At 53.7% G+C, this 21,877-nt stretch overlaps 1 protein-coding gene across 6 annotated transcripts in view; it reads right to left on the bottom strand.

The window, feature by feature from the left end:
* Positions 1-21,877, bottom strand: part of KCNIP1 (potassium voltage-gated channel interacting protein 1) — a 265,584-nt gene that overhangs the window by 151,558 nt on the left and 92,149 nt on the right. The window contains exon 1 of one of the 6 annotated variants that reach the window (XM_080673173.1): positions 17,866-18,394. The exons of 4 other annotated variants lie outside the window; for them this stretch is intronic. In XM_080673173.1, the coding sequence (XP_080529299.1) occupies positions 17,866-17,926 (61 nt within the window). In that variant the 5' untranslated portion in view covers positions 17,927-18,394. Of the gene's footprint in view, positions 1-17,865; positions 18,395-21,877 lie in introns of those variants that run through there. One more of the 6 variants, XM_080673174.1, reaches the window with a different exon arrangement.

Below are 21,877 nucleotides of genomic sequence, written 5' to 3' on the forward strand. Positions count from 1 at the left end.
TCCGCCGTCTCCCGCGGCTCTATTTATGACCCAGAGGGGGAACAAAAATCTATCAAGTCGGAGCAAGCAGCTAATCAGTTTACTCGGTTGCCTCGGGTCTTGCAATGTAATTATCATTCCTACCCAGGCCTGCTGAATGTCAGACTCATTCCAACGGCGGCCGCAGACACGATAATCAAAGCGCCAGGATTCCTTTGTTCCGAGCCCTGGACAGACGAGGCTCACAAGATGTGCTTTGGAGGGAAAACTAAGCATGCGATATATTTTTTCTCCGCTCCTCTCCTTCCTGCCTCCTTCCGTGGAGAGATCAGAGAGAAGCTGCCAGAATGTCCCACATGCAGCTGGAGACAGAGCCAGCGCTGAGCTGAGGGGCTGTGAATGTGGCTCCCGCAGGCTCACGGGCAGCCAGGGCCTCGCGAGGAGGTGTGTGATACTCAGAGGAGGCCGCTGGCTGCTTCCCAGGGACCTCACAGGGTGGTGTTTACCTTGGCGCATTCCCCAGCCTCTGGCCCCCAGCCTGGTTCAGGCAGGACTTCCTTGCACAGGTGTGGTGAGTCCTGCCAGCTGACCTCTGGCTCGAGCAGCCTTCTCCATGCCCACGATGAGCAACCGGCATCAGGACTCAGCCCCCTTCCCCAGGCAGGACCCCGACCAGGTGGTTTGGGGCCCACCCCTGAACTGCCATCTACAGCAGGCCCGGCTGTGGTTCTCTTGTGCTTCTCCAGGAGGATACAGTTGCCGGGCCCACCACAGTCCCCATTTCCTGCTTCCCACCTGCCTTTGCATTTGAGTGGGGTTAGGAACAAGTTCTCTCCAATGGAATTTGAGTGTAAGTGATGTTTGTCACTGCCGGGTCACAGTGGTTATGAAACAGGGTGGCATCTCTACCCGCTTCACCACGATGGAAAAGAGGCTCTAGGGGTTGGGGGAGTGACAAGATAGAAGGAAGCTGGATCCCTGGGTGACCACATGGAAGAAAGATACTTGCTCACAGAACACCCGCATTGGCCAGTTCTATGTATGATAAATAAAATTGTACGTGCTAAGCCCCTGAAATATTGGGGTCTATTTGTTACAGCAGCTAGCATTACCCTAAAAACTAAAATTGTTCTGTTCTAGGCCTACCTCTGTGAGATGATAGTCAGCATCCATGGAGTGTTCAATCTTCGGAGACTTCAAATTCATATTCAACCACCTTCTCTTGTGTCACTCCTAACCGTGAGTACTGTGCGTCAATTTTACTTTCCCACATTCTAACTTGCTTCCCTCCCCACTCCTCCCAGACTCGAGCTGATATTACTTGCAGGCCCCAAGGATCCACAGGCAGGGATTCTGAAAGCACGGAGATATATGTACAAATAAACCAACAACAAATGGCTGGAATGTTCTTTCAGGCTGGAACAGCAGTTTAAGCACACACACGCGCGCACACACACACACACACAGAGTGAGAGAGAGAGAAAGAGAGAGCGAGAGAGAGGGATGAACTCACAGAAGCAGACTGAAGACAAACCCTGAGCTATAAAGAGGGAGTGACAAACGTGAACTTGATCAGGACTGAGATGCAAATAAATTTCATCTATCTTCCATGCCAACTGTAATTAATTGGTAGTGACTGCCTGGAGCACTGTGTTAAGAAGGATCCTGAGGTCACATTCTAGCTCAGCAGAAAAGTGATGGATGACCAATGTTTGCCACGGGTAATGGATGAGGGAGTGGCAGCACATGCCAGGAATTGTCACACTGGGCGAGGGACTAGGATTGTGGTTACAGAAGAGCCTCTGTGTATCAGTGCTATAGCCTGAAGTTAACTCTTGTTAGTCCTCAAATGAGTACCTATTGTGGAGCAGGTATTTTGCACAAACATTTTCAATTAATCTTCAAAGCAACCCTCGCTATCATCCCTACTTTACAGAGGAAGGATCTGAGGCTCAGAGAGAGTAGGTGACTTACCCACGATCACACAAGAAGGGCAGAGCCCCCCGTTCCAGACCAGGCCTGCCTAGTTTCTGAGCCTTGCATTTCACCATGACATGGAGCACCTCTGAATTAATGGGGTCTGGGCGAGAGGCGTAATGTATGCCGCTCTTACCGTCTGGCTACTGCCCTTTGGCATATCAGAGCAGTGGTGGTGGTGGTGGTGGCGGGGGGGAGGGGTGGAGGCTTTGTCTCCCAGGCAGCTTAGATGGAAGTTGCGTAAAGACCAAATTGGTTTGGGGTTTGAGCTTCCTACAGCCTTTCTCTGACTCTTAAGTTTATTGCTCCCCCAAAATTTGGAAGACGGCCAAGAACGGCAGGAAGAGAAGGAGCAGGCCTAAGAGATGCTCGTGCTGTCAGCTGCAGTGATGTGCGAGCCGCTGGGGAGGGATCTCGGGGCTGGCAGCCAGGAGCGATGGGATTAGGCTTGTTTTGCTTCAAGCTGGCTGTGCAACTGTGGGAGGCAGCTTTCGTGAGCCTCGACTTCCCCAAATGACAAAGGCAGCTAATCCCAGGGAGTAGGTGTCAAGTCTCTGACGGATGGGTGGACAGGCCTGGGTTCAATACTGTTCCGGCCCTTATCAGCGAGGTGACCTTGGGCACGTCACTTCTCTGCTCTGAGCTTCGTCTTGCTCACCTCTAAAATAGAGATAATAACTGTATCTATCCATCGATTGTATGACCATTAAATGAGATAATGTAGGGGAACACATACAGCCTAGGTTCTGTCTGTTCCTCCATTCTCTTGCTCACCCTGTGTCCTTCCTACCCGGTCTTCCTCACACACTTTTTCACAGCAGTAACAATGGCAGCAACAGAAATGACAACCCCCCCCCCCCCACCCCGGCTTCTCCCAGTGTGGAGAGTTTGCCATGGACGGCAGCCTGCTCAGCAGTCCTCAGGTCACATTCTCTTGTGACCCCTCTCCCTCGCTTCCTTCATCCCCTTCCTCATTTTGTCCCAGGTCCTGGGGAACAATGAGTCAGCGACAGAGACAGACAAAGGCTGCAGGCAGCTCTAATCCCCAAACCACTTGGGTCATTCCACCATCTCGATCCTGGGCTTCCCGGGGGACAGAGCCCCCACTGCCCACCCCCAGCTCCATTTACACTTTAGTTTCCATGCTCTTCCCGGGAGCCCACATGCTCAGGATTGTTAACCTCACTGGGCACACACAGAAACGAAGGGTCTAGGCCTCGTAACTCACCAACAGCCAACGAGAGGCAAGTTTGGTTTAAATCTAAGACGATCTGGTCTCCAAATCTTACTCCTTATTTGATGGAACAGCATGGGGACCCAAAATGCCTACAGGTCATCGCCATCTTTCTCAACAAACCCACCCACAATGTGCCATCCATTCAGGGGACGCCCCTCAGGCTCAGAGCTCAAGACCAGGGGATTCCAGGTGACTCCAAGCCACACGGGTTCCACCAAAAAGTGACACCCCGAGGCTCAGGCTTATCATTATTTACCACTTACTATATGACTCTCCCCACCAGGGACAGAGAAGATAAATGCTACCAATATTAAGCACTGCCGTTTATGGAGCCCTTACTGTATGCCGCATCCCTAAAAGCCACGAGGACCCTGCAATGTCCCATGTGGTCATTCCTTTCCCATAAGGAACAGAGGCCCTAGAGGTCCCTCTAACTTGCCCAGGGTAGAAGTTGGGCTGTGGAGGACTGAACTGGAGGCCACGTCTATAACCTCTCCCAGGATCGGGCAGGGGAAGGACTTGTTGCCAAAAGAACAAAAGAACTTCTCCAGAGGCGGGCGTACCTCTCATTTGCGCTGCGCGGAGGGCGCTGAGGAGGGGGCACAGACCCCCAGCTGCCCCTGCGGGAGGTGCCCTTTTCTCCACTGTTGCCTGTGCTTGGTCAGCACAGAGTCGGGGCAGAACACGGTCCGGCGTGGCTGACACCCAGGCAGTCTTCCCTGCTGGCCAGGTAAGGGGGCGCCGCGCTGCCCACGCTGGCCCCAGTCCGAGTGCGGGCACCTTCTGATGTGGTGGGAAGCTGCCTGCAGACCGTGGGAGGTGGGACATGCAGCTCTGATGAGTTTAGCCAGGAGTATGGCCGGTGGCCTTCTGCAAGCTTATCCTGTCACCCCACACATATTTATCACAGTCTGGCTACGTACCGGGCGTGGCACTGTGCTATGTGCCGGGAACCCAGGTGTGAAGAAGGCGGCTGATGTAGAAATCATTCTGAACGCTCCACTCATGGGTAAGAGGAGAAGAAACCTGGAGGCCTGAGCTGATCTGTCTTATCTTCCCTGCCGGTGACAAATCCATCTGAGAACTCAAATGCCAGGGGTTGGCCATGCTGTGCAGCCTGGCCCGAGACGATAGACCAGACAAAGGGAACATTAGCCTCAAGTCCACCAGCGCCGCCACCGCCACTACCACAAACATCTCTTTATCGCCAGCACCATCATCGCCAACATCACCCCTACTGTTACCACCACCACCACTATGAGCACCCCTCACTGCGCTACCACCATCACACCCGCATCCCCACCACCACCCTAGCATCAATGTCATCCCTACAATAATAATCACATCGTCATGTCCAACACCACTGTGAACACCGCCTATCATCACCATTACCACCATCAACATCACTATTGTCCTCACTGTCACCATCACACTGCCATTATCCGCATTATCCCTACCATCACCACCAACACCATCTACCCTCATCCCCACCGTCATGGCTACCACCACCACCAGCAGCAGCACCTTCATCAATGGAAGCATCGTCGCCAACACTCGTCAAAATCATTCCTACCGTTAGGCTCATTATCATCATCTTCATATTGATACCCACCATTTGTGTACCGCCTTATAGTTTACTCAGCACTTACATTCACATTATCTCATTTACTCCCCATGGCCATCCAATGAGTTGTTAACATGATTGTTGCTATTTAAAGATGCAGAAACTGACATGCAGAGAGGGGTTAAACCAGCCTTGGGCAAACTACGGCCCGCGGGCCGGATCCGGCTGTTCTATCCGGTTCTCTTGCTCTCCCCTCCGCTCCTTTACTTTGAATTTATATTAGTTCATACAAACACTCCATCCATGCTTTTGTTCCGGCCCTCTGGTCCAGTTTAAGAACCCATTGTGGCCCTTGAGTCAAAAAGTTTGCCCACCCCTGGGTTAAACCATCTGCTTACACCACACAGCAAAAAGGGATAAGCTAGGACTGGCCTTCAGTTCTGTTTCACCCAACACCTCTCCATCAACTAACTCTAAGCTGTTATGCAACAGCCTCCAACACATTATGGTTTTGCACTAAACCACAACTTTTGATTTTCAGAACCTGTGGATATGCCGGGGAGGAGAGGGGAGGGGGAGGGTCAAACCTGTGCTCGAGTTTCTTTGCCACATTATTAATCCCAATTAGGGAGTCCCAAGCCCTCATGCATCTCTAAGGAATGTCCATTCAAGTCACCAAGTACCAAGCATGGGCCCAGGACTGCGCTGGGTTTCTTGCAGGAGCTCAGAAGAGCAGAAGAAAGTCCTGGTCTTTGAGGAAAGTGTTTCTGACCGGAGAGCCCGAGCATGTTTACAGGGAGCGGTTACGGAGCAATTCCAGGCAATCAGCTGCTAAACGAAGCAGGACACACAGCGAGTGCACTGGGAGGGAAGGAGAGCGAGCACACGTGGGCTGACCGGGTCACTGGGAGACTCTGGGGAGGCAGAGCAGGGGTGAAGGGATAGTCCTGACCCCCCATTACTCCATCCCTTCCTCATCCCTGTGCTCTCCCACCTTCCAGGGCCTTTCCCCACCTTCCTGAATGTGGGCACCTGACTTGTCCCTGCCTCCACTCTGTCCCCTCCCATTTCTAACAACACCCTTTCTATTAACGTTCTTCCAGTCACCAAAGCGGGAACCATCGCTGTCATTCCTCATGCCTTCTCCTTCCTCGCTGTCCACCTCCGTGCTGCTCATGCCGTTCCTCCTGCCTCGAACGTCACTCACCTACATTCCCGCATGGCCAAGCCCAGCTCTGTTCTCACACTCAAATGCCACCTCTTTCAGGCACCCTCTCAGATTGTCCAGGCCCTGCCCCTCGGGTAGCGATGCTCTCTCCTTGCCCTGAGCCCCCAGAGTGTAGCGCACTCTGCAGTTCAATAGAGTGAGATGCCAGATACAGTCCAGCCTGGTGACTGGAGTCAAACCATCCGGTCCAAATCCCAGCATTGACAGTGTCCTGCATCACCAATCTCCTTCTAGCAGCTTCCTCTTTGGGGGGATGCAGGTGGGAGCCTGACTTGGCTCCACTATGAGCTACGCAACGTGGACCGATGCACAGGATGGTCTGTCTGGAAGGTCAGGAAGAATCAGATGCGAGGATGGCAGCACAAGGTGAGGGCGGGTGTGATAGGGAATGCGAGTGACAGGGTGGCCCTGAAAAGTCAGGACAGATTTCAGTACTGAATCCCTAGCCCCAGGTCTTCCCACACCTCCTTAGAATGCACCCCGGGCCTGGCCGGCGTGGCTCAGTGGTTGAGCGTCGGCCTATGAACCAGGAGGTCATGGTTCAATTCCCAGTCAGGGCACATGCCTGGGTTGTGGGCTCGATACCCAGTAGGGGGTGTGCAGGAGGCAGCCAACTGATGTTTCTCTCTCATCATTGATGTTTCTATCTTTCTCTCCCTCTCCCTTCTTCTCTGAAATCAATAAAAACATATCAAATAATAGGGTGCACCAGCCATGGAGGGGGTGTGGGAGCTTTGGGGAAGTCACTTTCCCCCGAGCTTCAGTCCCCTCATCTAGAAAATGGGGGTATGAATGCATATTTCTCAGAGTATGAGGTTTCATCTGTTAGGTGGGGATGATCATGGTACCGACCTCATAGAGTTATTATAAGAAATTAGTTTAATGTATCAAGAACACTTAGAATAGTACTTGGCACAGAGTACTATACAGGGTGGGACAAAAGTAGGTTTACAGCTGCTCATGTGGAAAATAATATAATAATTAATAAATAATAATATAAGAATAAACCGTTTTGCGTCCTCACAACTATAAACCTATTTTTGCCCCACCCTGTATAAATGTCATTTCTTCTTACTATTCTTCTTTGTCTTATTATTATAAGAACTTTAATAATGTTTTGTGATTGTTGTTATATTTGTTGACACCTTGCTCGGTGCCTGGCACACAGCAGGTCCTCAATGCTGATCAGTTTTTCTTTTTCCTGTCTGATTCCAACTCTGATGCCGAGATACCCCAACAGGCGCATTCAAGAGATGCTTAAAGCACCCGCAAAGTAGAAGCATCAAAAATCATGAAAAAATATATTTTGGAAGTATATTATATTTCAAAAAAAAATCATCGAGGGGGAAATCCAAATTTTATTAGACTTCTTTAGACTTATTTTACTGTTACTGGTTTGAATTGGCTAAGTAGCAGCTGGTGGGGCCTGTGGAGGTGGGGGCATCATCGGTTCTGCCTTCAGGCCTTGGGGCCTTGGGGCCTTGGGGCCTTCGGGGCTGAGTCCTAGTGCAGCCCAGCACTGGCCTGGGTCTGTGCAGAGGAGGAAGGGAAGGAGCCCCCCACTGCCCTGCCTGCTGAGACCCCTGTTGAGCGTGCAATGTGACCACCTGCGAGAGTCCTATGCAGGTGAGGCCCAGGGGTGGGGAGGAAGTTCAGCCACACGTGGGTGCCCCTGCACTGACTTCCGGTGAGCTGGGTGCCGCATGGCCCAGCGCCCTCCATCGGCAGCCAGCGGAGCCCTCCTCTCCCTCTGGGCCCACAGCCGGTGTGAGTGGGGGCTGCCAGTGCCACGAGGAGGCCGGTGGCTACCATTGCAGCTCCCCGAGAGCTTGCAAGCGAGCTGCAGCTGACCGAGTTCCTCTCGGGATCAGAGGCCTGCTGTCCTGGACCTGCCCTCCGGCTGGGGTAGGAGGCCATGTGTGGGGGAGGTGGGGGTGGAATCAGACATGCTTCCATCCTTGCTCTTTAATCAGCAGACAGTCAAAGAACTTCCCGAGCCTCCGTTTCCCAATTTGCTAAGTAAGAGTAACAATACAGCCATCACAGGACTACCGGAAAAATGACAGGAGAGGACTGAGTATGCAGAAGGGTCTGGGTGGACATGGTAGGTCTTCCGAAAACTCAAAACCCTCCTCCTCCAGCAACGCTGCCCCAGCTCCAATTTCGACCCCAGACAAGCCTACCGAACCCTCACCGCGTCCTTGGACCCTCGCCTGCTAACTGCTCAGTGCAGGACACTTCCTACAAGAACCAGGGGCACTGCTCCTCGCCCATCAAAGCGCTTCTGCTGGGCCCCCTGGGAATGGCATCTGACTTTCACGCTGCGAACTCTTCCTTTGTCCATTAGACTCCGACTGACTTCTGTCAAATTTCTGGTTTCAGATCCCACACAAGGCTTCGCACATACGCCAGGCTGCCAGCCTGCTCTGCCATTCGGAGCACTGCCAACGCCATCCCTTGTGGAGAGAGGTCACTAGTCCGTGTGGCTCGGTCCTGCTCCCTGTCCTGGTCTGTGGCCCTAGAAGCAACGTAGATGAAGACCCAGAAGTCCTCCTTCAGATGGCAGAGAACTCGGAGGTATAGCTAAGGTGACAGCCGTAGAATCAAGATTTGGGATCTCACTTGGCTGGAATAACATTTAAAATTCACAAATTACAATGGTAGCGGGCATACGCAGTCCTGTACTTCTGGTTTTAAGAAAGAAAGAAAAAGAAAGCAAGAGAGAAGGAAGGAGGGAGGGAGGGAGGGAGGGAGGGAGGGAGGGAGGGTGGGAGGGAGGGAGGGAGGGAGGAAAGAAAGAAGGAAGAAGAGGGACAGGGAGAGAAAGATGGAGAGGAGAGGAGAGGAGAGGAGAGCAAAGCAAAGCTCAATGGCAGAAATGCCAGTCGGGGACTCTGACTTCATAGCAGTTCACATGAAGACAAGCAGGGCTGGGGACGCTGGGGGTTCAGATCCCAGGTCTGACACTCAAGCTGTGTGACTGTGGGCAAGCCACACGCTTTATCTGGACTGTTCTGTTATCATAAAATGAGACTTGAACTAGAAGGCTTTGAAGGTCCCTTCCAGGTTGATATATAACCTTGTAAATATTTATATCTCATAATTACATACATATACATGCAGCCGGAGACTGCATTTCTAACAAGCGTCCAGGCGATGCCGCGGCGGCTGGTCTGAGGACCACACTGAGCAAGCATGGCTCCAGATAGTGAGAACTCAGCCGTGTTGCATTCTCCCTATGTTCTGGCCACTGTATCTTACATGCATTATTGCATCGAACCCTCATCACAACCTTGGAGGAAATTCCTGTCAAAAGCTACTTTTTTAGATGTGGAGATGAAGACAGTATGTGGTATGTGGATGTGGGCATACACTCTTAGGCCTGATGTGAAATCCAGCTCTGCCCACATCCACATGCCACATACATGTGTGTAATACAAATGTAGGCCCACGTGTGGCTAAGGACAAAAGGAACTCATGAGAGAGCAGAAGGCAAATGCACCAGCAAGTGCCTGGGTTTGTCTCCTTTGCAATGATGGCACCTCACTGACCGCCTGACCCCGCCCCGCCCCTCTGGACCATGTGAAAACATTGACCGAATCTGGCGCCTGATTACGAAGGCTGAAAATTCTCACATACTTGGAGGTTTCTAAGCACTCGATCCTTCCCTGTCAGGCAATGATGACTGTACCAAAGTGAAAAGAATTTAGTTCCGATAAATGATTAGAGCAGAGGAGAGATGCTTAATCCTATTAGTGAATTTGCTCAGTGGCCCTCTGCCCCCTCTGTACAGTCATTTCATAGTCAGTCGTTTGCAGTGTCTGATTAAATGCAAACAGATCCAGGGGTGGTTCAAGACCGGGCTAAAAGCATTTTGCTCAAGGCCTGCAGGTGGCTCGGTTGTTCCATATGGCTAATGAGGAGCTTCCGTCTATCCCCGAATGCCTTCTCCTCAACCACCGCACTCCCCTTTTCGGCTCTTCTCCCTCCGGGGCGAGGCCAGGAGGCAGGAAGCTGGCATGGTGTGTAACTGCTCAGGCTCCGGGAGCAGCTCAACCCGGCACTGCTCCCCTGGCCAAGGCCCTTCCCTTATTAGAGCCTCAGTTTCCTCATCTGCAAAATGGGAACTGGAATAGCGTCAGTCCTCTAGGGCTGGGAGGAGGTTAATCAAATAATACAGGAGAAGGGCAGAGCCAGGTTCCTGGCACAGATCGACTTTAGTTGTTATTATTCTTATCATCATCATCATCATCATCATCATCGTTATTGGCAGATGATCCACATTTTCTATCTCACCACTGGAAATTTCTTTTGTCATCTAGAATTGACAGCATCCCATAGGAGTCCCCAGAGAAAGTGCTAGGGTTCTGGTGGCCGTGGTTGCTCTGGTGGCGCTGGGTCCCAGAGACATGGAACCAGAGGCCACAGCTTGAAGGCACAGGGATTGCCCAGGACTATGAGAGTCACTGTACAGATGGAGCAACAGAGGCGGCAGGGGCCATCCTGAGTTGGATAAGAGGCAGCAGCAGAGCCGGTATGACCCCAGGCTGCTGCAATCATCTCACCACAATGTGCTCACTACCTCCCTGAGCCCCATAAGGAGACACGGCCACTGTCCCCATTTTACAGAGGAGGGGACCGAGGCTCAGAGAGAGGTCCGGCGAAGTCGCAGAACCAGAGTTTGAACCCAGGTCTCTTACTTTATCTCAGTGGGTCTAACCATGATGCATGCAGTCCTGGCTCTAGTTCCCTGATTTGAGTGTGGTTCCCATTTCTTCCAGTGCCCCGGGCAGGCTTTCTGTCCGGCCTGGAATAACAAGACTTAACCCCAAAACCTGTTCCTGGGGCACGGGAAGCTAGCATATGCCAGCTGACCACAGCAACTCCCAGAAGGTGACCCATCTAAAATGCTACGTGGAGGGAGGGGAAGCATTTAAAGATAAGTCAAGTTTCTCTGACGGTTCCAGGATCCTCAGTATGCCTCCCTCTCCTGAGCACTGCCCCTTCTCTGCCTGATGAATGGGAACATCAGCTCCAGGGCCATTATGCAGAACTTTGCAGTTCCTCTCCCCATCAGCAGACCTACATTTCTCATCTGCGCTGCCGCATTCCCGCACTACTCGGAGCCAACAACCACACACACCCTGGTCCAGCCATCCTCACCTCCACACCGCCCGCAGCCATCAAGTCTGGATCCAGGATCAGGCCTCACAGATGCCCCTGAATACGGCTCATTCCCTGACAGCGAGTCAGAGAGGTAACTGTGCAAATCCACAATCACAGAATGTGCAAAGCTGTAGCAAGAGGAAGCAGCAACAGCTGCGGGGGAACACGGGAGGGAGAGAGGTGCTCTGACTGCAGGAGTCTGGGAGGTGATACTGAATGAGCTCTTGAAGGATGTGTAGGAGTTCGCCAGCTGAATAGGGAGGTAGAGGTGGAGGGAGAGCAGGGAAGCCGGAGTTGATCTGGAGCAGAGATAGTATCAGGGAAGCCACTAAGGAGTTGCTTATTGAACACAAAGGGCTAGTCACAAATACACGTTCTTGATCTCACCCAGATAAGGTCAAGGTGAACCTGAAATACAAGGGAGGCCTTCCTGGGTCAGTCCTTACTTTAGTTTTTTGAATGAATCAACACAAAAGTGGATGCTTCTATCTCTCTCTCCCTCTCCTTCCTCTCTGAAATCAATAAAAATATATCTATCTATATAAAAGCCTAAGCGACCATCGCAACCGAACAGACGACCAAACAGGCTGCGTGGGGCGACTAGGCAGGCAGGGGGGTTAGTGAGGGATGACCAAACAACTGAGTAGCATGCTGCATGGGGCAACCAGGCCAGCCGGGGGGGCAGTGAGGGGCAATCAAATGACTGAACAGCAGGCTGCATGGGGCAACCAGGCCGGTGGGGGGCAGTTGGTGGCCATCAGGCTGGCAGGCAGAGGCAGTTAGGAGTGATCAGGCCAGCAGGGGGGCAGTTAGGGGCAACCTGGCCGGCGGGAGGGGGGGCAGTAAGGGACAATCAGGCTGGCAGGCAGAGGCGGTTAGGGGTGATCAGGCTGGCAGGCAGAGGCGGTTAGGGGTGATCAGGCTGGCAGGGGGGTAGTTAGGGGCGTTCAGGCAGGCAGGTGAGCGGTTAGGAGCCAGCGGTCCAGGATTGTGAGAGGGATGTCAACTGTTGGTTTAGGCCCGATCCTGGGGTTCTGGATTGGAGAGGGTGCAGGCTGGGCTGAGGGGACCCTGCCCCCCACCCCCCCACCCCCCGTGCATGAATTTTGTGCACCAGGCCTCTAGTATTAAAATAAAAAGCAAAAGAGATACTTTCCCATCTTCCCACCTTCCCCAAAGAAACTACATATGCCCTGGTATCCAAAAAAAAGTACCAGGATGCTTCTTGACGGAATTTACACTTTCCAGCTTTCTAAGAAGCACTTGCTCTAAGTTTACTACTAGTGATCGGTACCAGGGCTTTCTCTACCACTGACTCCTTCCGAGTTTCATGGTAGGCGGGGGGCTTAGATCCAAGATTCAAGTAGCATGACAATCAATGCTCTTCATGCAAAGATAGTCTTTTATTATAGCCTTCCTAGATCTTCATTACCCATTAACTTATGCACATTCGTTCATTCATGCACTCATTTCCCCAATCATACATTTTTACTATTTTTTGATTATTTAAGAAAATACATTTTTATTGATTTCAAAAAGTAAGGAAGAGGGAGAAATAGAAACATCAATGATGAGAGAGAATCATTGATCTGCTGCCTCCTGCACGCCCCCACTGGGAATAGAGCCTGCAATCCGGGCATGTGCCCTGACTGGGAATCGAACCATGACCTCCTGGTTCATGGGTCAACGCTCAACCACTGAACCACACCAGCTGGGCGCTATCATACATTTTATACGATTTTTATTTACTTCCCCATTCACTCCATCATTCTTTTTCCCACTCACTTGTTCACTCACACATTTACGATGCATTTATTGAGCAAAGCCCTCCCAGGTGTACAAAGAGGTCCAGGACGTGGTCCCTTTCCAGGCACCGGGCTGAAATCTGCACTGCTTTCTCAGTCTCTCCCTCTCCCTCTTCCTGTTCACCTTGAGCTCCACTGAGTTTCTTCTGGGACGGAGGGACCAGAACTGTACCAGTCACTGGGTGTGGGCTCTCTATATACTTTTGTGACTAGCAGGGGGCTGGGGAGTGGAACCCCGTTATCAGCATTTCCCTGCTAAATGGTCAACAGATTCAGAACATTTCTTCGAAAAGCCAGCAGACCGAATAACAGAATTCTTTCCAGGCAGAGGGCTGGTAAGTGAAATTCCAGTGGGATGTTAACTTTTCCTGCAGGTCCTGCAATTCCAGGAAAGAACAGAGAGCAGCCAGCCATTCCATTATTTATAATTCCGCCCAGAAAAAATTTACTGAGTACCTACTATGTGCAAGGAGCCAAGCTGCAGACAGTGCAGAATGATTCAGACAAACGCCCCCAAGAAGCTGACATTCTGGGGTGGGCAGGGCGTTAAAACCACTATCCATCACCGAATTCCGAGCATGACCGGAGAGCCATGAGAATGTATACCTTAAAAGATTTAGGGATTTAGAGGGAAGAAATCACTTTTCTCTGGGGCTTGGGGGAAGCCTTCCAGAATGTGGAAACAGCTGCGTGAAGGCTTGGGATGCGGGTAGAATTTTAACTATTAGACAAGGAGGTGGGGGGAAGGGTGACACAGAGCTAAAAGGATGGACAAAGATGCAGAAACAGACAACACCCAAGGCACGAGTGCCTCCGGAACCAGTATTCCTCTTTCAGGCACCAGAAATCGGGCATTTCTAAGATGAGACGACTTGTCCTAGGTCCCCTAAGGCCAGGACCCTGTAACCACAGGGCTACGGCTTCTCTGTCTTTCTGCCTCTTGCTGGTCTCCCAGATCGCTCCTGGCTGAACACGCTGCCCCATCAATAAACCCCCAATCCAACCTCGCCAGGTGCTCACCGATCTAGGAGTCTGGGAACCAGTCCCATAGTTGTCTCTAGCTTGCCATGTGGGCCTCGAAGAAAGCATTTAATCGCTGTGGGATTCAGTCTGCTCATGGACTCAATGGGCATTCTGGAGATCCCAAGCTCAGTGCTTCCCGAAGGTTCTGAAAGCTTTCCCCAGCCGTGGAGGACGATAACCCAGCCACCTCTGCAACGTGGGATTAGTTACTTAGCGGCAAATCTCCATGGAGGGGGCCTTGTCTAGTGATGTTCTCCCTAAATTCTCTTGCCACCCCCCACCCCCACCCAGCTGCTACATCTGCATTTTCCTCCTCTGCTTACTCCCGACACCCCACCTCTTTCCACTTATCCACCCAGGCCCAGAGCAATGTCCTTGGTGGCTCAACACATGCAACACTATTGGTGTCAAAAATTCTACCTGGGACTGGGGTGCAGAAGCGGAATCCCCCAAAGCAGGGCTTCCACCTCTCTGAATTAAAGACAAACAAAGACCCCAAACAGAGACAGACCACATACCGGAATGCTTTTATTCGGTGGCATCATTCCTAAACTACTTTGGATTTCTGCTGCCTCCAGGAAGCTCTCCCTCAACACCCAGGGCGGGCAGGTCGCCCCTCTCCCTGCTCTAATCACGTAGAGCTTTTGCTCTCTTTTAAAAATGCGTGTGTGTGTGTTACAGAATTATAGTTTCAAAACATGCAGGGTCCTCACTGAGCAGGCTGTCTTGTTTGCAGGGCCAGCCACATGGCAGAGGTCAGTCGGGGCTGCAGCAACAGGACCCGCACCTGCGGGCCTGGGAGTTGGGTCCTCGTTACCCACACAGGGCAAGAAGAGGGCTCCGGAAATGAGCTGTTCGGGCTCCCCGGGGCACTGACTACTTCCGGGATGGCCTCACTCTAGGCATTTGGAAGCTCCAAACAGTAGAGCCATCAATTTCACAGCAGCTAAAATCTGCTGACCACTGACTATACAGCAGGGCTTGTGCTAAGCGTTTGTCATGCGTTATCCTCGAAATCCACACAACACACAGCTATTTTAGGATGGTAACTACTACTGTCCCTGTTTTATAGTCGAGGAAAATAAGGCTTAGTCATACAGCTAGGAAGTGAGGGAGCCTGGATTTGAACCCAGTGGGGGGACTGACTCCTGAGTCGCTAATCTCCTCCACTCTCTCTGACGATGTCTAATTAGATCTGAGCCTGATGCCTCGGAGATTACATAGCAGCTCTGGTAAGAACATCAGCAACGAAAGAATCTTCAAATTTGAGAAGGAGATGAAACCTGAGGGAATGTCTAAGGTTCCTACCTCCTTTTATAAAGGGACCCGGCCAGGAAATGATCCCTGAACACTAGCCTCCCAGCCACTTTGCAAGCCTCCTGTCTGCAGGAAGGGTCTTCTGCTGATTAACTTTCCAATGTGCAAGACAGTAAAATAAGACTTTGCTCTAGGGCAAATACATGCCCGGGGACTGTGGACAGCCGAGGCCTGGGCGATTCCAGCCAATGCCGTGGAGCTTGGTGCGAGAGGGGCTGACCGCTCAGGCCTCGGGCAGCTTGTCACGGCGGCCTACCCAACAGCTTATGAGAGTTAAATGGGAATGCACAGGTCGAGCACCCAGCAGGAGCTCACTGAATGCTGGTGCCCCCGTGCTCTTTCTGAGACTCCTGGGAGAGAGAAGCAAAGAGCTTTGGCCCCAGGGAATCCTGTAGGGACTCATCTGGGGTGACCTGGAGTTTTGTGTGGGAGAAGGGAATGGTAGACAGTATTGTCTGGGCCAGCCTTGGGCAAACTACGGCCCGCGGGCCGGATCCGGCTGTTCTATCCGGTTCTCTTGCTCTCCCCTCTGCTCCTTTACTTTGAATTTATATTAGTTCACACAAACACTCCATCCATGCTTTTGTTCCGGCCCTCCGGTCTAGTTTAAGAACCCATTTTGGCCCTCGAGTCAAAAAGTTTGCCCACCCCTGATCTGGGCTCTAAATCTTTGCCCAGCCCTGTGCACGGAGCTCCACATCCATCATTCATTTGATCTTCAGATCCTTTTAACAATATCTTCTAAGTCCCTGGTGGCTGCAGAGTAAGAGGAGGGCCCCTCCCTCCCTCCCTCCCTCTATCCACTTCCCACATACCCAGTCTCCTGCCCAGAGGTAGCATTCTCGCTCAATTTATGGATAAGGAAACTGAGGCTTAGCGAGGTGAAGGGACTTGCCTGAGGTCACAGAGGGAAGGATTCACAACTCAAACTCCACTGGACACCCAAGTGACTCCCACGAGTGCCACAGGCATAGAAAGTATTTGGAAACAAACCCCTGGGATCCTTGTCTCCACAGTCCCCTGGCCTCTGGGACCGCATGCTGGTCACATAGATGGGGGAGGAGATGGGGATTTGCCACTGAACTTAGCCCCCGGTCAGGCAGTATCTGAGAATCTGTGAAAAGCAGCCCTGAATGACAAGGCCCTGGGCCAAGGCTTACAGACCTGCCTGTCCTGCCTAGGGCCGCTGAAAGGGCAAGCAGTCCCTTCCCTGCCAGGAGGGTGTGCAACTTAGCTGGACAGATGGGCCAATGCCTCTTCCATGTTCCAGGCTGTAAACACCAATCCAGCTTCATCCGCTAAGATCTTTTCCTCAGTGTGCAGCCAGCCTGATGTCTCTGGGGCTGGGCCAGAGGCTCGGACCCCGCGACAGGTTACTCATGGGGAGCTCTGCGATGCAGACAGATGCAGACCCCCCTAATACATCAGGTGAGACCAACCAAAGTCCTAAGAACAGACTTTGAGGGTGCCCCTTGGGGTGCACCATTATCCTACTACAGATCTAATCACTGGCCAGCATAAGGGGTGAAGGAGAGGTCACAGAGCGAGGGACTCACACCGGAACCTGGCTTCAGTGGCAGAACTTGAAGGCTTCAGTGTGCGGTTCCTTAAAATCCTAACCACTCACGTAGTATTTCGGCATGAAACAGAACAAACCCGTCCTTTTCTCTTTCCTAAACCCATCCAGTCTCTTCCTTCTCACAACCCACTTTCCAACGGCGGGCTAGGAGGCCTGTCCAGTCCCTGCCAGTGCAACACATGTCCGCCCCAACTTCCCATGGACCTGCCCGACAAGGTCCTGCTGGCAAGACCCGCACGTCTCAGTGGGGAGAGGCTGCTATGGAACAGGGTGTGTGTGTGTGTGTGTGTGTGTGTGTGTGCAGGAGGAGGGACTCCGCGTATCATGCTTTCTAATCCTTGCTGGAAGCTCACCTCTCCACCACCCCCTGACAGTGCCCCCAGCTCCCAGCGGTTCCCAGAGCAGGGCCGCACCCCTGTGTGATGCCCTGTCTCCTACTGACTCCCCGAGCCACCAGGACACGAGCCCTGGGAGCCTTACACCTGGCAGCAGCTGGTTCCTTTTGGCTTGCAGAGGTTTTCCGGGGCGGCCAGACAGAGCGCCCTCTCCCTAGGAATGGACTCCCAGGTCTGCACCTGCATCGCAGTCCAAGGAGCATGGGGATGTGTGGGCACCCTCGCTGGGTGCCCGCCGTAGCACAGCCGCCCGCCTGCCGTCATGGGGACGGGAAGAGCTTCCCAACAGACAATTCCGTCACCCCGACCCGGGAGCTTGCCCTTCCCCGCTCCGAGGGATTTCCCCAGGAGGAGGGTCCAGGTGCCCATCACCCAGGGCGCAGGTACCCACCCGCTCTGGCTCCCTCCTCTGAGCCTTCCTGGCTGTCCACACCAATCCTCCTGCTAGCTTCTTTCTCCTTTGGATACAGGGACAGGAACCGGCTCCTCACAGAGAGGGAAGTCCAGGTCCCGGAGTCAGTGGGCACACCCCACTTCAGCTTCGGGCACCCCCAAACCCAGCCAGGGGGACAAAAGGAAGAAGAAGGTGGCTTACCTTTGGAGGTTCGCCTTTGTTTGGTTTGCAGAGATGAGAAGGTGCCCATGACGGCCCCCATGGCAGCCAAGACTTGAGTTGGGACCCGGGCCCTGCCCCTCCCCTCCCCTGGAGAGAAATCAGTGTGGATCCCCTACTCCGAACTGGCGGAGAAAGGAAGCAGCCGGCAGCTCGCTGGCAGCTTGGTATTCAGAGAGCGAACGCGGGGCCAGGCGCCGGGAGCCTTTTCTTTCAGCCCCGCACATGCACGGACTCACAGGGCCACTGGCTCCCGGCGAGCCCTCGGAACCCGCCCGGCTGCTTCCTTCGCTACAGCCGACCACGGTGGAGCCTGCCTGGCGCTGGACACAGGGCGGGCGCCCGCCTGCGAGGCTACCCAGCCAGCGCTGCGTGTGGTGCGGGAGCCGCGGTCCGCCCGCCCCTCCTGCCGCACGCTGGGCTCCCCTCCCGGCGCTCGGGCTGGGTCTCTGGGGGCCGCGTACTGATCATGAATGAACAGAGCCGGGACCGCGCTGCGAGCCGCGCGCCTGCTGCCTGCTGCCTGCTGCCTGCCCGCTGGAGGCGAGCCTGAGCCGCGCAGAGAGCACCCGGTGGGCGGGGAACCCCAGAGGGGCGGGGCGGGCCGGGCCCAGGGGGGCGCCTGGGACCCCGCTGCTGCCCGCGTCCCTGCAGGAGAGGAGTGTGCGGACTCCATTCCTGAGGCTGCGCTCCAGACCCCGGCGGGCACCTGGCTGATGGGTGGGGTGGGGTGGGGCGGGCAGCAGATTGCTTCTGGGATAATGTGTAAGTGTTGCATTATCTCATGCTACTCAAGGGGAATCTTTTTTTTTAATTCACCGCCTGAATTCATGGGGTGGGGGAGAAATCTGCCCTACCCAAGAAGGGGATGAAAACACACATCCGACAGGGTTGTCCTGGGGGGGGAGGGGCCCTCCTGGTCCTCCCAGGCCCGGGCCACCTGTCAATGACAGAGTTGAGGACAGCGAAAGAGCCCCAGCCCCTCGCTTTCTCCTTTTGCTGTTTCTTTCCTCACTCTCTCCCTCCTGTCTTCTCCTCCTCCCACCCAAATGAATGAGCCACCAGCTTTGGCACCCATCAGCCAGGTGCCCGCCGGGGTCTGGAGGCTGTGAGCTAGTGCTGGGTTTAGGAAGCTGTCAGCCTGATGTGAGTTCTCACTCCAGACGCCATAGACCACCACCTTTATTTCAGCTTCTCATGCAAAAGGACAAAGTTTGGGTGCTCCCCTACGGGTCAGCTCCCGGTGGTGCTGAAATGCAAGGCTTGCTCCCCGGAGGCCTGAGGAGGAGGGACCCCTCCCCAGCTGGGAGCTGCCTGGGTTCCCATGATACACCACGTTTTCAGGTCCAGGGTCCCGGAACATGTGGCCTCATGAGCACATACAAACACATGGTCACACAAACGTATGGGCAGGGGTCCTGCAAGCCCACACAGGCATTGCTGTGGTACACACAGACACACACAGACACAATGCAGCCACAGGTGCATCCACAGGACCCCACACAAGACAGCCACACAGGCATACAGTCATCCCCCGAGGGCACAGGCCCCCCCCCAGGAGCTGCTTCCCCTCATTCCAGCCCACCAGCCGCCTTTCAGGGACACAGGCGTCCTGCGACTTGGCCAGGGACCTGAGTAACTCTTTACCTGTCCGGCACGTAATGCCTTCTCAAAGCCAAACACGTGTCCTATGTGATGCAACAGGGAAGGTGCATTTCATAACATCCACCCTTTCGTTTGCAGTGCCCACTGCTGTGTAACCCACATGACCCCTTGCCCTACGAGTTAGGCAGGTCACGTCTAATCATCACCATAGAGAGACACTGAGGCTTACCGAGGGTCAGGCATTTACCTGAAGTGACCCAGCCAGGATGTGGGATGAGGACTTGGAGTCCAGGGCTCTGTCACCACCTCCTGTTGGGGGCCACAGAGTTGGGGAGAGCTCCTCTGGGCCCCACCAGATTCAAAGCCTCAGCTCTCTTAACTGCCAGGGCTTATCTGTCTAATCCACGAGGCCTGGAAGCCTGGATGATGGACCACTGGTAGGCCTGACCCCCGCCTCCCTCCTGTCCTCCCTGCTGGGGAAGAAGGGTGGGGTGGGGTGGAAGACACGGGGCACTTGAGAGGACCATCAAGATGGCCAGGAGTCAAGGAACAGAGAAGGGATCTTTGTGGGGAGAGGGTGGAACAGGCCCCGGTCTTCCAGATCACCGGCTGAGCACCAAGCTCTCGGGCCTCTGTAATCCCCGTGCCACCTGAAGACCAGGCCAGCACTTGGGAGTTTACCAAAGGCTAGGGTGCCACTCTCGCATTCCCTCCTCCCACCACCCTCTGAAGGAGGCACAGATGAACTGCTGCATTTTCCAGATCGGAAACAGTAAAGGGCCCGGAGGGGTTCACCGGCTGCCTCTGAGCAGTGGGAATAAAGCGAAGTCGTCCAGGTAAGGTCCCAGTTGCTTACACATACTCTACGGGGCCCTTTGGTGGCCTGGCTCCATCTACCAATCCCCTGCTCCCAGGTGCTCTCCTTGGGGTGCCAGCCACACAGACCTCCCTCTCCCCAAATGTGCCCTCCATGGCTGTGCTTCGGGCCTTTGCACATGCTGTTCTATCTGCCTTGAAGGCCCCTCACACCTTTTCCCATCTGGCGACCTGCTGCTCATCCTTGAAGATGGATGGACTTCAGATGTCATTTCCTCCAGGAACCCCTCCCTGACCCCCGAGTCAGTGCCCGCCTTGGGGTTCCTGCAGCACTTGGGGCTCTTCCCTCATCAGAACACTCACAGCCCCTTTCCTTGTCTCTCTCCCCCTGGACTGTGAGACCCTGAAGAGCAGGGACCATTACTGAATTATCTCTACACTGTCTGCTTAACCCCTGGTTTCTGAAAGAATGCAGCCAATCAGTGCTGAATGAGTGAATGAATGAATGAATGTTCTTTGCTCAGTGACTCAGTTAGTAAGGAAAAACTGGCGATTACCAGATCATCCTTGCTCTTCGAAGGAAGAAGCACATTCTCCCAACTAAAGATTCATTCATCCAACAAATATTTATTCACTCATATACCAACCACACACCAACTATTTACACGCACAACAGCTCATTCATTCCTGATGACGCCCTGAGTGGTAGGCATTATCTAGATAAATAGACACCTGCAATGCATGATGCAGTGCAGCTCACTAAGAGATGCTTGTCAAGAATGCACCTAAGGAGGAACCCATGCTGGCTGTGAGGGACAAGAGAGAACAAGGCAGCAGACCCACCCCTGCCTCTGGGGACTTGGAACAGAGAGCAGGGAACTGCCTGGGGAGACAGGGCGCCTCCCACAGTCACCTGGCTGCCGGGGCCATTTACCCTGCCGTCCCCAGCGTGGTGTGCTTGCTAAAGCCATCGCACCAGCCCCATCCTACCTGGGCATCAATGCCGGGGGCTCCTTCTAGTCTGCAGCCCCTCACCCACTCTGCTATAGACTGGATGTCTGTGCCCCCTCCCCAGTCCATACACTGAAGCCCTAACTCCCAGGGGGGATATATTTGGAGGTGGAGCCTCTAAAAACGTACTGAGGGTTCAGTGAGGTTGTTGGATACGGCCCTGATCCCACGGGATTAGTGTCCTTAACGTTCTCAGAAGGACAGATATCAGAGAAGCACCTGACTCCCTACATGTGACCCCGGGCAGCCTGTGAGCACACAGGAAGGAGGGGAGGGTGGCCATCTGCAACCCAAGGGCAGAGCCCTCCCCAGACACCAGCCCTGCTGGCTCCTTGATCTGACTTCCTGTCTCCAGAACCGTGAGAAATAACTCTCTGCTGTGGAAGTCACCCAGTCCGTGGTGCCCGAGCAGACTGACATATACCCCCAGCACCCACCCATGCCCTCAGAACCTCTGGAAGCAATGCCTTCCCTTCCCTCTGCTATGAGCGCCCATATAGGATGCCTTAGGGCGCCCCTGGGAGGCTGTTCAGGGAGGAAGGGGTGAGGCGTCAGAGACCTG

This window comes from Plecotus auritus (assembly GCF_963455305.1).
Source record: "Plecotus auritus genome assembly, chromosome: 6".
Taxonomy (NCBI): Eukaryota; Metazoa; Chordata; class Mammalia; order Chiroptera; family Vespertilionidae; genus Plecotus; species Plecotus auritus.